The sequence below is a fragment of the Salvelinus fontinalis genome, chromosome 19 (genome assembly GCF_029448725.1).
Source record: "Salvelinus fontinalis isolate EN_2023a chromosome 19, ASM2944872v1, whole genome shotgun sequence".
Taxonomy (NCBI): Eukaryota; Metazoa; Chordata; class Actinopteri; order Salmoniformes; family Salmonidae; genus Salvelinus; species Salvelinus fontinalis.
The window spans coordinates 3,835,462-3,852,539 of NC_074683.1; the positions used below are offsets into that span (position 1 = coordinate 3,835,462).

Genomic DNA, 17,078 nt, shown 5'->3' on the forward strand with positions numbered 1-17,078 from the left:
TGAATTGTAGAGTCAGATGGATCAGAGTAAAGAGGCATTTTAACGTCATAGATTTAGCCGGTGGTAATTTATAGAATAGACACTGGCTGGAATGTGCTTTTAACCAGTCAGCATTCAGGATTAGACCCGCCCATTGTATAAGATGTGTACATGCCACAGTATCCCATCTTAGATCATCATATCCTAGGCATCTTATCCGGATTTCTCATAACCGGAATACAAGCTTTTTCAGGTTATTGTAAATGGGATATATCTATATGAGTCAACTCCAAAAAATAATACTTGAGTATCCCGAATAATAACGGGATATTGGTGTGCATGTAAAACATGGTCAATGAGCTCGTTTTCAATGGCCTACCCTTACACCCATCTCGCAGTGTTAAGTCATAGGTTTGGGGATACAATGGGCAAGACAGATGATGTCTTACCTCCTCAGAATGGAATGAATAGTTATTGTGCTGAATGAGTGTGTGTGCGCGTGTGCACGGACAGATGGACACACGCACGCAAATACACACACACACACACACACACACACACACACACACACACACACACACACACACACACACACACACACACACACACACACACACACACACACACACACACACACACACACACACACACACACACACACACACAGAAGCTGCAAGAGGAGAGCTGGACCCCTCTTATATTTCTGTGGCACCTATTTAAAGCTGTAGATGGGTGTGACGGTGTGAGGGGATGGACATTTTATGGCCAGGGTGATAAAAAGATAGTCATGGGCATGACCTCTGCCCTTCCATTTATCCAGAGGACCAAGAAAAGGAACCTGGGAAAACATGTAGGAATGCTACGAGAAAGGCCCAGAAACTGAACAAAAAACAATTTCAGAGCTCAGTACTGAGTTCTCTTGGATGATCAGTAATAATGATCACACACTGAAAAAACAGAAATCTATAGATAGCCTAGCAGTCTGTCACATGTGTATTCTTGTACTATATGATTCTATATGACTCAGCAGTAATACTGTGACAGGTATTATATCCAAATGTATAATTCAGAGACAAACGACAAGAAAATGAATATCAAACTTGATTGATTAATTGATTGATTGACATATTTGCATCAAGCGATTGGAGAATCACAAATTCTGTCTCCAATAGGCAGTGTGAGATAATATTTTGAAGACTGCTGAAAGAAGACAATAACAACAACCCTATCACACCCACAGGATGCAGCGCTTCCATTTTGGGCCGTGTACAAGTATCAGTTTGGTCAGAGAGTGACCATCACTCCAGGATTAGGAATATCAGGAATGTTATGTTGCCTGTTGCTACACCCCAGAATGTCTCACCCTGGGAATCCTGAAGAGCTGGACGTGTTTAACTATTCTTCTGGGGACTAGATAAATAGTTAAGTCCCCACAAGAACAGTACAAAAACTAAAATTTGACCAACTGGGGACATTTTGTTGGTTCCCACAAGGTAAAATACTATTTATAGGGTGTTCAGGGTTAAGGTTAGAATTAGTGTTAGTGTTAGAATTAGGTTTAGGGTTAGGGTTAGTTTTAGGGTTAGGAGCTAGGCTTAGGTTAGGGTTAAGGTTAGGTTTAAGGTAAGAGTATGGGTTAAGGTTAGGTTTAGGGGTTAGGGAAAATAGGATTTTGAATAAGACTGAATTGTGTCTCCCCACAAGGTTAGCTGTACAAGACTGTGTGTGTGTGCGCGCTCCTGTTGTTTCATAGTCCGCCAGAAACACCAGAGGTGTGTAAATGTAACTGAAGACATATCTAGACATGACTCCATAGCCATGCCTTAGAGTGACTGCCTGTTTACAAGTCTTGTTAAGGTAACAACCTGCCTGCACCTTGGCATAGATTCTGTAAGTCTCTGGAACTCTATCGGAGGGATGCGTCACCCTTCTTCCATGAGTAATTCCATCATTCAGTGTTTTGTTGAGGATGGTGAAATCCGCTGTCTCAGGTGCCGCTCCAGTATCTCCCATAAGTGTTCAATTGGGTTGTCATATGGTATACATTGTTTTCATGCACATGAGACCATTCAGTGACCACTCATGCCCTGTTGATGGGGGCATTGTCATCCTATGGGGGCATAGCCATGGTAGCCAAAATAATGGCCTGCCCAGCATTTTTATAGATGATCTTAAGCATGATGGGATGTTAATTGCGTAATTAACTAAGGAACCAATTTACATTTACTCAAGTGTTTCCTTTATTTTGTCAGTTATCTAATCAATGTCCCGCGAAAGGCAAAGTATAGCAAAATTGCCAAGGATTAGAGAGGATAAGACCATCTTATCCACTAGATAAACAGACTCTTGGAACTTGGTTCTGGTCATTGTTTACCAACAGGTAAGATATCTAGATCGCACAAAACTGGAACCTAAAAATAAACCTCAGGTTAGGAGGGGCATTTCTATTTCAACAGAATTTACTGAATTCTGTGGAAGGCAATTACTTCAATAGATGGCTTGCATGACACAAGTCCTCTGTGACCTGCCTAGTGCTGGAGATTAGAGAGATGAACGTGTGTGAATGTCTCTCAATTCTATTAAGGCTTTGATAGAATATCTATTTTCTCCCTCCCCCTTTCTCTCAAGCACACAGCAAAAACCAAAGGACACACAGCAGACTACGAAGGAGTAGACACAAACAACCTTTTGTTTTGTGTGTGTGCGTGTGTGAGTGTGTGTGAGTGTCTGTGAGACAACAGTACGTCTAGATGCTTGAGATTATAGTGGGGTTGGCTTGTGTGTATGTGTGGCCATACATGCTTGGTTAACTTCTGAATGTCCCTCCTGGTCACTTGAAATGAGAAAGAAACATGGAGTGTGGGGGCGTTAAGAGCCAAAGTCATTAACACCTCCTGGACTCAGACTTTACAACAGGCAGGGGGAGTGGTGTGTGAGTGAGTGAGTGAGTGAGTGAGTGTGTGTGTGTGTGTTTGTGTCCTGGCTGTAGACAACGTATGCATGTTTTTATGCAAGACCATCAACAATTGATATTAGAGGTCGACCGATTAATCGGCATGGCCGATTAATTAGGGCCGAATTCAAGTTTTCATAACAATCGTCAATCTGCCTTTTTGGACGCCGATTCTGGTCAATTACATTGCAATCCATGAGGAAACTGCGTGGCAGGCTGCCCACTTGTTACGCGAGTGCAGCGTCAAAAGGACCTTGTGGCTGCAAGGAGACAAGGTAAGTTGCTAGCTAGCATTAAACTTATCTTATAAAAAACAATCAATCTTAACAATCACTAGTTAACTACACATGGTTGATGATATTACTAGGTTAACTAGCTTGTCCTGCGCTGCATATAATCAATGCGGTGCCTGTTCATTTATCCTGTTCATTTATCATCGAATCACAGCCTACTTCAACTTCGCCAAACGGGTGATGATTTAACAAAAGCGCATTCGCGAAAAAAGCACAATCGTTGCACAAATGTACCTAACAATAAACATCAATGCCTTTCTTAAAATCAATACACAGAAGTATATTTTTTTAAACCTGCATATTTAGTTAAAAGAAATTCATGTTAGCAGGCAATATTAACAAGGGAAATTGTGTCACTTCTCTTACGTTCAGTGCAAGCAGAGTCAGGGTATATGCAACAGTTTGTGCCGCCTGGCTCGTTGCAAACTGTGAACTAATTTGCCAGAATTTTACATAATTATGACATAACATTGAAGGTTGTGCCGTGTAACAGCAATATTTAGACTTAGGGTTGCCACCAGATCGATAAAATACAGAACGGTTCCGTATTTCACTGAAATAATAAACATTTTGTTTTCAAAATGATACATTTCCGGATTTGACCATATTAATGACCAAAGGCTCGTATTTCTGTGTTTATTATATTATAATTAAGTCTATGATTTGATGTTTGATAGAGCAGTCTGACTGAGTGGATCTAGGCAGCAGTAGGCTCGTAAGCATTCATTCAAACAGCACTTTACTGTGTTTGCCAGCAGCTCTTAGCAATGCTTGAGCCACAGCGCTGTTTATGACTTCAAGACTATCAACTCCCGAGATTAGGCTGGCAATACTATAGTGCCTATTAGAACATCCAATAATCAAAGGTATATGAAATACAAATGGTATAGGTAGAAATAGTTGACACGTCATAATCCCTATAATAACTACAACCTAAAACTTCTTAACTGGGAATATTGAAGAACTGGGAATATTGAACCACCAGCTTTCATATATTCTCATGTTCTGAGCAAGGAACTTAAAAGTTAGCTTTTTTACATGGCACATATTGCACTTTTACTTTCTTCTCCAACACTGTGTTTTTGCATTATTTAAACCAAATTGACCATGTTTCATTATTTATTTGACACGAAATAGATTTTATTTATGTATTACATAAAGTTAAAATAAAAGTGTTCATTGTTCATTCAGTATTGTTGTAATTGTCATTATTACAAATATATACATAAAAAAATCAGCCGATTAAATCGGTATTGTTTTTTGGTCCTCCAATAATTGGTATCGGTGTTGAAAAATCATAATCGGTCGACCTCTAATTGATATGCAAGACCATCAACAATTCATATGCAAGAAGGTATCCCGGTTTCATATGTGAAGGTATCCCGGTTTGTACAACAGATAGTTCTGGCCACGCAATATGATTAGTTGAGAGGAGCTTGAAACTGTGGCAACCAAAACCATAGCATGAAAACAGTGTACATCCGGGAAAAGGGAGATCGCCAGTAAGCATGCCAAGTGTTAGTACTCACCATCCATAGTGTCCTCACAATGCTGATTGAAGTTCTCATTGGAGTCCCAGCGGATTAGAGCATCTTGGGTATTGTAGTCCACTGAGACCGTGGGCCCATTCTCCAAATGGTCCATACCTGGGAGAAAAAAAAACATTCAAAGAAGAGGTCAAACGTCTTAATTCAGGTGACTTCTTTCTGACAATGAATTACCAGAACATACTGTACTTTATCATTGACCAAAGCTATACTCATAACATAAGTTATGTCTGTCAAGTTCAACACATTTATCTTTCTAAATGAGCTTTCATTTGCTTGGAGAAAATGGCGGCCAAAAAAGAGAAGCAGATATGCTTACCATGGATTTTTTCTGGTCCAAAGGAAAATACAAATTCCACCTTTCCAAAATCCGGGAATCTGTCATCTGGTTTGAGATAAAAAAAAAGAAAGAAAATGTGTTCATGTTCAAAACAAAGACAAGAGATTTCATCTTATGGATGTAAAAGTTACTGGCAAATATGGTCATCAAATAGGTTTAACAAATATTGTATGCATTATGGTTTGTTTTCTGGACATTTAGGAATGTCTTCTTTACCCTTGAAGGTCTCGTCTAACTCGTCCTTCCCAAATACGATTCCCAAGTCATGCACAGCGCAGGTATGGAACTGCACCCGGAATATCACATCCCGCTGTGGGCTTCTGAAGTGCTTGTGGTAACATTTCAGCTGGAGGGGACAAGAAGATAAATACTGTATTAAACGAGGCCTTTCTGGTTTAAGGAACACAGACTTTTTTGGAGTCCCAAAAATAGACATTCTCAAGGCTTTCATAGATTTCACGGTACTCAAGTCACAAAGATCCCCTAGAGACCTTAATTAACTTTCTGTGGAAAACTGACTTCTGAGGGACTTTCACGGTGTTAAGATCACAAGCACAACTGAAAAACACTTGAAGGTGGACTCAATTTAAATTGGAGTTTTGCACATTTGGGACCCCATTCTACCGGGCAAACCATTTTCTTCTGTCAGATGGCATCATTCTAATGTGACAAGCGTCTCCAGGAGCCATATGTTTAGCAAATCGTGGAACCCAGACTGACACTCACTGGCTAGTGGCTACTACGACAAAACATGCTCGATCAGAATAGCAAACTTGTTCCCAGTTAACAGCTTAGTGCTATCATGTTTGAATGACCATTAGTGTAGCTACAGTAGTTTGCCAACTTGCTGATGAAGTTGCATTGCATCAAAGTTATGGGACTGTTCTAAGGAAATCTGCATGTACAGAATCTGACTCTACTTTTTTTCATTATTGGTAAGATTAACTCTGACTCTTTGAGGATGAATGGGGGTCACCTTGGTAACATAATGGTATGACAGCGTATTGTAGCCAGACTACATTTTGTATCTATAGTGTCTGCGAGTTATCAGACAGATCAGTGCAGACGTTCATCTGACGTAAGACTAAATCCAGAGCAGGACCCAGGTCTGCAAGCTACATGTCATTGTGAAATACCTGTGGATAACATACCAGCTAGATTCACAGCACAATCCTGTTTCAAGGAGTTTGGCAGTGTGCTAGAGAAAGCAGTTTTGTTTTTATATATAGCCCTGTAAATGTATGGCTTGCCTTCCCAAACAAAAGCACTATTATCCAGACCATTGCTATCCACACAAGAGCCTTTTAAAGCCTTGTAAACCCAAACCCTACACAGGAAACTCTTCACTCTCTACACCACTGTGATTCACCCTGGCTACGGGTTGGCCAGAACTTTTACAAGGACCTCACATTTACATGTATACAAGGAATATTTAGCTTTGTGCTTAGCCCAAACGACACACTGCACAAACAACTGTGGCAGAGCTGGGCTTGGAAACTGGAGTAGGCGTACTGAACACCTTTTAGGGTATACAGTAAGCCTGAAGAACACTTCCATTTGTCTGTATTGTTTATTTAGCCTCATAACCCTGATAAGATAAGTGTCATGTTCATTAGGCACCAAATGGAAAAAACTGACTGAAATAGGGAGGGACAACAAAGACTTGTCCAATTTGGTTTTCAGTTGCAAAACATTCAAAAACCCTTTCCATTGCATGGCCTAATCAATGCCCATGATTACTTAACTTTTTTTGAGACATTGTTGGCCATAGACAGCCACTGTTCATCATGGAACAATATGCTTTGGTGTAAATGTTACACGTCTAGTCTGGTTAAACCAAGCTGAATGCTGCACTCAACATAAGAGAAGTGAAACCATGATGAGCACAGGGTTCAGTCTGGTTATTGTCCTCGACACATGACGGAAACAGTCACTTCCCTGGACCAGCCTTCCTGCGCTGTAATTAAGGCTATTGGGTTGAGGTTGAAGGAACTAAAAAAAGAGCAGGATTTATTTGCAGAGACAGAAGCAAAACAAACAACTCTAGATGAGGAAAGTGGGGGAACTGAGCCAAATGGCCTGTGGCTTCATGAGATATATATACCTCCCACTGGGGGTCTATTTAAGGGGGGGTACCATACTAGTGAGCCAAGTTTGAGGAGAAGCAGAAGAAAAACACAATGAAAAACTGATTCCGACTGTCCTTCAAGATGAAATATGTACAGTGCCTTGCAAAAGTAGACACCCCCTTGGCATTTTTCCTATAATGTTGCTTTACAACCTGTAATTGAAATTGATTTTTATTTGGATAACATCATTGAAATACACAAAATAGTCCAAATTCGGTGAAGTGAAATGAAAAAAATTAATTGAAAAATATATACAAATTAAATAAACGGAAAAGTGATTTGTGCATATGTATTCACCCCTTTGCTAGTAAGCCCCTAAATAAGATCTGGTGTAACCAATTACCTTCAGAAGTCACATAATTAGTTCAATAAAGTCCACCTGTGTGCAATCTAAGTGTCACATGATCTCAATATATACACCTGTTCTGAAAGGCCCCAGCGTCTGCAACATCACTAAGCAAGGGGCAACACCAAGCAAGCGGCACCATGAAGACCAAGGAGCTCTCCATAACAGGTCATGGACGAAGTTGTGGAGAAGTACAGATCAGGGTTGGGTTATAAAAAAATATCAGAAACTGAACATCCCACAGAGCACCATTAAATCCATCCTCCCGGGTGGCGCAGTGGTCTAGGGCACTGCATCGCAGTGCTAGCTGCGCCACCAGAGTCTCTGCGTTCGCGCCCAGGCTGGGCTGGGTTCGCGCCCAGGCTCTGTCGCAGCCGGCCGCAACCGGGAGGTCCGTGGGGCGACGCACAATTGGCATAGCGTCGTCCGGGTTAGGGAGGGTTTGGCCGGTAGGGATATCCTTGTCTCAGTATGTAAAATGTAATGAAATGTAAAAATTGTAATAAAATGTATGCACTCTACTGTAACTCACTCTGGATAAGAGCGTCTGCTAGATGACTAAAATGTAAATGTAAATTATAAAATGGAAAGAATATGGCACCACAATAAACCTGCCAAGAGAGGGCCGCCCACCAAAACTCACAGACCAGGCAAGGAGGGCATTAATCAGAGAGGCAACAAAGAGACCAAAGATAACCCTGAAGGAGCTGCAAAGCTCCACAGCGGAGATTGGAGTATCTGTCCATAGGAACACTTTAGGCTGTACACTCCACAGAGCTGGGCTTTACGGGAGAGTGGCCAGAAAAAAAGCCATTGTTTAAAGAACAAAATAAGCAAACACCTTTGGTGTTCACCAAAAGGCATGTGGGAGACTCCCCAATCATATGGAAGAAGGTACTTTGGTCAGATGAGACTAAAATTTAGTTTTTTGGCCATCAAGAAAAACGCTATGTCTGGCACAAACACAACACCTCTCATCACCCCGAGAATACCATCCCCACAGTGAGGCATGATGGTGGGGATGCTGTGGGGATGTTTTTCATAGGCAGGGACTGGGAAACTGGTCAGAATTGAAGGAATGATGTATGCCGCTAAATACAGGGAAATTCTTGAGGGAGACCTGTTTCAGTCTTCCAGAGATTTGAGACTAGGACGGAGGTTTACCTTCCAGCAGGTCAATGACCGTAAGCATACTGCTAAAGCAACACTCGAGTGGTTTAAGGGGAAACATTTAAATGTATTAGAATGGCCTAGTCAAAGCCCAGACCTCAATCCAATTGAGAATCTATGGTATGACTTAAAGAATGCTGTACACCAGCAGAACCCATCCAACTTGAAGGAGTTGGAGCAGTTTTGCCCTGAATAATGGGTAAAAATCCCAGTGGCTAGATGTGTCCAGCTTATAGAGACAAACCCCAAGAGACTTGCAGCTGTAATTGCTGCAAAAGGTGACTCTACAAAGTATTGACTTTGGAGGGAGGAGGGGGTGAATCGTTATGCACGCTCAAGTTTTCAGTTTTGTCTTATATCTTGTTTGTTTCACAATAAAAAATATTTTGCATCTTCAAAGTGGTAGGCATGTTGTGTGAATCAAACGATACAAACCCCTAAAAAAACTATTTTAATTCCAGGTTGTAAGGAAACAAAATAGGAAAAATGCCAAGAGGGGGTGAATACTTTTGCAAGCCACTGTACAATACCCCATAATGACCCCATATTTTTATTTATAAAAAAATTATAATTAAATATCACATTTACATAAGTATTCAGACACTTTACTCAGTACTTTGTTGAAGCAACTTTCGGCAGAGATTACAAATTCAAGTCTTTCTTGTGTTTGATGCTACAAATTTGGCACACCTGTATTTGGGGAGTTTCTCGCATTCTTCTCTGCAGATCCTCTCAAGCTCTGTCAGGTTGGATGGGGAGCGATGCTGCACGGCTATTTTCAGGTCTCTCCAGAGATGTTAGATCTGGTTCCAGTCCGGCTCTGGCTGGGCCACTCAAAGACATTTAGAGACTTGTCCATTCCTGCATTGTCTTGGCTGTGTGCTTATGGTCATTGTCCTGTTGGGAGGTGAACCTTCGCCTCAGTCTGAGGTCCTGAATGCTCCGGAGCAGGTTTTCATCAAGGATCTCTCTGAACCTTGCTCAATTAATCTTTCCCTCACACCTGACTAGTCTCCCAGTCCCTGCTGCTGAAAAATATCCCCACAGCATGATGCTGCCACCACCATGCTTCACCGTAGGGATGGTACCAGGTTTCCTCCAGATGTGATGCTTGACATTCAGGCCAAAGTGTTTCTCATGGTCTGAGAGTCTTAAGGTGCCTTTTGGCAAACTCCAAGCGAGCTGTCATGTTCCTTTTTACTGAGGAGTGTCTTCCGTCTGGCCACTCTACCATAAAGGCCTGATTGATGGAGTGCTGCAGAGATGGTTGTCCTTCTGTCAGGTTCTCCCATTTCCACAGAGGAACTCTGGAGCTCTGTCAAAGTGACCATCTGGTTCTTGGTCACCTCCATGACCAAGGCCCTTCTCCTCCGCTTGCTCATTTTGGCCAGGCGGCCAGCTCTCAGAAGAGACTTGGTGGTTCCAAACTTCTTCCATTTTTGTTGTCATGTGTTGCTGCCATGCGTTGCTGCCATGCTATGATGTTGTCTTAGGTCTCTCTTTATAAAGTGTTGAGTTGTCTCTCTTCTCGTGATGTGTGTTTTGTCCTATATTTTTATTACATTTATTTTTATTTTTAATCCCAGCCACCGTCCGGGTAGGAGACCTTTTGCCTTTTGGTAGGCCGTCACTGTAAATAAGAATTTGTTCTTAACTGACTTGCCTAGTTAAATAAAGTTAGAAAAAAATACAATTAAAAAAATTATGATAAAGTCCACTGTGTTCTTGGGGACCTTCAATGCTGCAGATATGTTTTGGTACCCTTCCCCAGATCTGTGCCTCGACACAATCCTGTCTCAGAGCTCTACAAACAATTCCTACGACATCATGGCTTGGTTATTGCGCTGGAATACTGTTATTTTTATACATTTGTAAACATTTCAACAAACCTGTTTTTGCTATGTCTTTATGGGGCATTGTGTGTAGATTGATGATAACTTTTAAAAATGTACTACATTTTAGAATAAGGCTGTAATGTAACAAAATGGGAAACAATCAGGGGGTCTAAATACTTCCCGAAGGAACTGTATATATATACTACATAGCCATAAGTATGTGGACACCTGCTCATCGAACATCTCATTCCAAAATCAAGGACATTAACATGAATTTGGTCCCCCTTTTGCTGCAATAACAGCCTCCGCTCTTCTGGGAAGGCTTTCCACTAGATGTTGGAACATTGCTGCGGGGACTTGCTTCCATTCAGCCACAAGAGCATTAGTGAGGTCGTGCACAGATGTTGGGCGATTAGGCATGGCTCGCAGTCGGCGTTTCAATTAATTCCAAAGGTGTTCGATGGAGTTGAGGTCAGGGCTCTGTGCAGGCCAGTCAAGTTCTTCCCCACCGATCTCTCGATAAACCATTTCTGTATGGATCTCATTTTGTGCCCAGGGGCATTGTCATGATGAAACAGGAATGGGCCTTCTCCAAACTGTAGCCCCAAAGTTTACATTTTACATTTCAGGCATTTAGCAGACTCTCTTATCCAGAGCAACTTACAGTAGTGAGTGCATACATTTTCAAAGTTGGAAGCAGAGAATCGTCTAGAATGTCATTGTATGCTGTAGTGTTAAGATTTCCCATCACTGGAACTAAGGGGTATAGCCTGAACCATGAAAAACAGCCCCAGACCATTAATTCATCCTAAACCAAACTTTACAGTTGGCACTTTGCATTGGTGCATGTAGTGTTCTCCTAGCATCCGCCAAACCCAGATTTGTCTATTCGTCTGCCAGATGGTGAAGTGTGAAAATGTGTTTCCACTGCATCTGAGTCAAATAGCGGCGAGCTTTACACCACCCTAGTCTATGCTTGACATTGCGCATGGTGATCTTAGGCTTGTGTAAGGCTGCTCGGCCATGGAAACCCATTTCATGAAGCTCCCAACAAACAGTTATTGTGCTAATGTTGCTTCCAGAGTAGTAAGTGTTGCAACCGAGTACATATGGAATGCATTTCCAACAGTCTTGAAGGAGTTCCCACATTTGCTGAGCACTTGCTGGCTGCTTTTCCTTCACTCTGCGGTCCAATTAATCCCAAACCATCTCCATTGGGATGAGGTCAGGTGATTGTGGAGGCCAGGTCATCTGATGCAGCACTCCATCACTCTCTTTCTTGGTCAAATAGACCTTACACAGCTTGAAGGTGTATTTTGGGTCCTAGTCCTGTTGAAAATGAAATGATATTCTCACAAAGCCCAAACCAGATGGGTTGGCGTATCGCTGCAGAATGGTGTGGTAGCCATGCTGGTTAAGTATGCATTTAATTCTAAATAAATCACTGACAGTGTCACCAGAAAAGCACCACCATACCATCACACCACCTCCTCCATGCTTCACAGTGGGAACCACACATGAGATCATCTGTTCATCTACTCTGCGTCTCACAAAGACACAGTGGTTGGAACCAAAAATCAAAAATTTGGATTCATCAGACCAAAGGACAGATTTCCACAGATCGAATGTCCATTGCTAGTGTTTTTTGCCCCACGTAAGTCTCTTATTATTATTGGTGTCCTTTAGTAGGGGTTTCTTTGCAGCAATTCGACCATGAAGGCTTGATTCACACAGTCTCCTCTGAACAGTTGCTGTCGAGATGTATCTGTTACTTGAACTCTATGAAGCATTTATTTGGGATGCAATCTGAGGTGCAGTTAACTCTAATGAATTTTTCATCTGCAGCAGAGGTAACTCTGGGTCTTCCTTTCCTGTGGCGGTCCTCATGAGAGCAAGTTTCATTTTAGCACTTGATGGTTTTTGAAATTTTCCAGATTTACTGACCTTCATGTCATTAAGTAATGATGAAATGTTGTTTCTCTTTGCTTACTTGAGCTGTTCTTATCAAGAGTGTGCAAAGCTGTCATCAAGGCAAAGGGTGTCTACTTTGAAGAATCTCAAATATAAAATATATTTTGATTTGTTTAACACTTTTTGGTTACTACATGATTCCATGTGTGTTTTTTCATAGTTTTGATGTCTTCACTATTACTCTACAATGTGTAAAATAGTAAAAATAAAGAAAAACCCTGGAATGAGTAGGTGTGTCCAAACGTTTGACTGGTACAGTATGTATATATATATATATATATATATATATATATATATATATATATATATAATGTTTTTTAAGTAAAATGTTTTGGTATTTTTTATTAATTGATGTGTTCCACACAGAGCACAATGCACAAAAACCTGCTCCTGAGTCCGTCTACATGACTACAGATGAAAAAAAGTAAAGTAATAAAGCAGAAAAGTTTTTAAGTCAATGTTATATTCACAGGCATCAGCATCCATTAGTGTTCCATTAGTTAGCAGATACAGTGTACGTTTTAGCTGAAGCATCTGCTAAAGTATCTGTTTTGGGGCCAAGTGGTGTTGCCTACTGTAAGTGCTGCTTTCAAATTGCTTTGACACAAATGATGTCACCAATGTGCATGCCAAATCAATCGGTGCCTTATAGAACAGGCAACTGAAGCTATATGCTTTCTGTCTGTGCTAAAGACACATTTCCATGGACTCGTAAGCAACATTTACAATAAAGTATTCTTATTCTTGCCTTAAAATTCGAGTGCAATAGAACTATAATATTTCCAGCATGGTCTTGAAGAGGAAGTAAGTCATTTTTACATGCTAGCAATTTGAAAGCAGCACTTACAGTAGGCAACACCACTTGGCCCCAAAACAGATACCTTAGCAGATGCTTCAGCTAAAACGTACACTGTATCTGCTAACTAATGTAACACTAATGGATGCTGATGCCTGTGAATATAACATTGACTGAAAACACTTTTCTGCTTTATTACTTTACTTTTTTTTATCTGTAGTCATGTAGACGGACTCAGGAGCAGGTTTTCATGCATTGTGTTTTTTGTGTGGAACACATCAATTAATAAAAATCATATTACTTAAAAAACAAATATATATATATATATATATATATATATACACATACATACACTACCGTTCAAAAGTTTGGGGTCACTTAGAAATGTCCTTGTTTTTGAAAGAAAAGCTAATTTTATGTCCATTAAAATAACATCAAATTGATCAGAAATACAGTGTAGACATTGTTACAGCCTGCATATTGTGTGCTATAGGGGGTAGTGGGCACATGCCAACTGTCCTTCCCTCTAGTTTTTACAGCATTGCTGCTTTCATGAATGGGGCCGATTAAAGCATTAGGGACAATTATACTGTATTTGCACATAATGTAAAGTATTTGGACTCAATGTGGTTAAAATAAATTGCATTCACCAACAGAGGTCAATCCACTATCCTCTCATTTGAGGGGGTGAATACCTTACCATAATAAACCTGCCCCAAATCCATGTACAGTAGTACACTTCTCCATGTCACTCAGTGAAGAGCTGATGGTCCTTACCAGAATGTCCCCCTTCAGCAGCAGGCCAGGCTCAATAGTGATGCAGATGCTGGTCTGGCTGTCTCCCTGGACATTACTGTGAACACACACAGAGAGCAAAAGAAGGGTTACTCTTGTTAAAACAACATCACACAACATGATGCACATCATCATGGAACAATTTAAAGGCAATGCTACCAAATACTAATTGAGTGTATGTAAACTTCTGGGAATGTGATGAAATAAATAAAAGCTTAAATAAATCATTATCTCTACTATTATTCTGACATTTCACATTCTTAAAATAAAGTGGTGATCCTAACTGACCTAAGAAAGGGATTTTTTACTCGGATTAAATGTCAGGAATTGTGAAAAACATTTTAAATGTGTTTGGCTAAGGTATATGTAAACTTCCGACTTCAACTGTATGTCTCTTTTATTTGTAGGAATACTTGGGAAAATATTTCTTACATTAAACACGTTTTGGTGAATTCCTGGTGATTTTACAAACTTTTTTTTAACCAAAAACCTAAATGTGCCTGTTGCTGTCCCCTGACCTACACACGCACGTATGCACACACCACAGGAGGCTGGTGGCACCTTAATTGGGGAGGTTGGACTCGTAGAATGGCCGAAGAAAAATTAGTGGAATGGTATCAAATACATCAAAACACATGGTTTCCATGCATGACGTCCTCCCCTCAGCAGTCTCCAGTGGCACACACACACACACACACACACACACCAGATATACAGTACATGGATATACTATACATGGAGATATAAGCAAAACAACGTTTTATCAATACATAGACTAGGAAGGAAGGACATCTAAAGTGGAGGGGACCATGTAAGGAGTGCCACCCGGAGTGCCCTCATTTGTCCTGCCATCTGTGGGCATGTCCTCCTGTATGCTCAAACATCTGCACAAAGCTGTATAATTCATCATTTCCTGCCCGGGCCTGGGTATCTGTAGGGGTCCTTCAGCAAGGCCCTGGGGTGTCCACACACATCCAAGTCTGCTTATTTCACTGGCTCCTCCAGTTACTAATAACACTACTACTGATCATAACACCAGGCTGGAACATCTGGGGCTGGGGAACTAGAGACTTGGGCTGGGGAACTAGAGACTGGGGCTGGGAAACTAGAGACTTGGGCTGGGGAACTAGAGACTGGGGCTGGGGAACTAGAGACTGGGGCTGGGGAACTAGAGACTGGGGCACTAGAGGCTGGGGCTGGGAAACTAGAGACTTGGGCTGGGGAACTAGAGACTGGGGCTGGGGAACTAGAGACTGGGGCTGGGAAACTAGAGACTGGGGAACTAGAGACTGGGGCTGGGAAACTAGAGACTTGGGCTGGGGAACTAGAGACTGGGGCTGGGGAACTAGAGACTGGGGCTGGGGAACTAGAGACCGGGGCTGGGGAACTAGAGACTGGGGCACTAGAGGCTGGGGCACTAGAGACTGGGGCTGGGGAACTAGAGACTGGGTCTGGGGCACTAGAGACTGGGGCTGGGGCACTAGAGACTGGGGCACTAGAGACTGGGGCACTAGAGACTGGGTCTGGGAAACTAGAGACTGGGGCTGGGGAACTAGAGACTGGGGCTGGGGAACTAGAGACTGGGGCATTAGAGACTGGGATTGGTAAACTAGAGACTGGGGCTGGGGAACTAGAGACTGGGGCTGGGAAACTAGAGACTGGGGCTGGGGAACTAGAGACTGGGGCACTAGAGAGTGGGGCTGGGGCACTAGAGACTGGGGCACTAGAGACTGGGACTGGGAAACTAGAGACTGGGGCTGGGGAACTAGAGACTGGGGCTGGGGACCTAGAGACTGGGGCTGGGGAACTAGAGACTGGGGCTGGGAAACTAGAGACTTGGGCTGGGAAACTAGAGACTGGGGCTGGGGAACTAGAGACTGGGGCTGGGGAACTAGAGAGGCTAGCTAAACATAATAACGTGTGGCAAGCTTACAATGGATTTACTAGCGGGGGGTGAATGTGTGTGTGATATTATTATCATTGAGCCATTGTAAGCCTGCAGACCCAGGCATCTGGCCAGTGTTGTGTGAGTGAGAAAACAGAGATTGAAGGTGTGTGTGTGTGTGTGTGTGTGTGTGTGTGTGTGTGTGTGTGTGTGTGTGTGTACTTACTAGATCCCAGATGTGTAGACTGGCTGCATGGCTTGGTAGATCTTGAGGAAAGGGCGGCATCCTGAAATGAAAAGCCATCACAGAACATTGAGTAAAAACAAGCAGGTGTGTGTGTGTGTGTGTGTGTGTGTGTGTGTGTGTGTGTGTGTGCGTGTGTGTGTGTGTCAACTTTCACCTCCTTTGGACTCAAAGTTGGGGATGCCGTGCATGATGACGTGGTGAAGGAACAGGGGTTTGTTGTTGATCTTGATATGTCCTGAAAGAAGACCACTGAAGTACTGTACATACCTGAGAGAGAAAGAAACAGAGACAGAGACAGAGACAGAGACAGAGACAGAGACACAGACAGAGACACAGACAGAGACACAGACAGAGACACAGACAGAGACACAGACAGAGACACAGACAGAGACACAGACAGAGACACAGACACAGACAGAGACACAGACAGAGACACAGACAGAGACACAGACAGAGAGAGAGAGAGAGAGAGAGAGAGAGAGAGAGAGAGAGAGAGAGAGAGAGAGAGAGAGAGAGAGAGAGAGAGAGAGAGAGAATTCAGGATTTCAATGTTTTGTTAACAGAGAAATCAGCATGCCATTGGTGTAGACTGGACAGTGTGTGCATGGAAACATGTCAAGTAGATAAATGGAGATTCTATCTCTAGTTATGACCTTTGCAAAGAAAACAGCAGACGCTTACATCATACTCATTCACTTATGACTTTCAGTCTACAGATGGATCTCGACAAGATGCAAAAAGGAGACAACACACCGAAAGAAAGAGTAGGAGAGTGGTTGAGACAACAAGGTG

At 42.1% G+C, this 17,078-nt stretch overlaps 1 protein-coding gene across 11 annotated transcripts in view; it reads right to left on the bottom strand.

Annotated features, from left to right (window-relative positions):
• tns1b (tensin 1b) overlaps positions 1–17,078 on the bottom strand; it is a 268,646-nt gene that overhangs the window by 52,182 nt on the left and 199,386 nt on the right. For all 11 annotated transcript variants that reach the window (XM_055870385.1, XM_055870386.1, XM_055870384.1 and 8 more), the window contains 6 exons: positions 16,441–16,553; positions 16,266–16,326; positions 14,137–14,212; positions 5,329–5,458; positions 5,092–5,157; positions 4,755–4,871 (listed from right to left, as the gene is read on the bottom strand). In XM_055870385.1, coding sequence (XP_055726360.1) covers positions 4,755–4,871; positions 5,092–5,157; positions 5,329–5,458; positions 14,137–14,212; positions 16,266–16,326; positions 16,441–16,553 — 563 coding nt within the window. The remainder of the gene's footprint in view (positions 1–4,754; positions 4,872–5,091; positions 5,158–5,328; positions 5,459–14,136; positions 14,213–16,265; positions 16,327–16,440; positions 16,554–17,078) is intronic.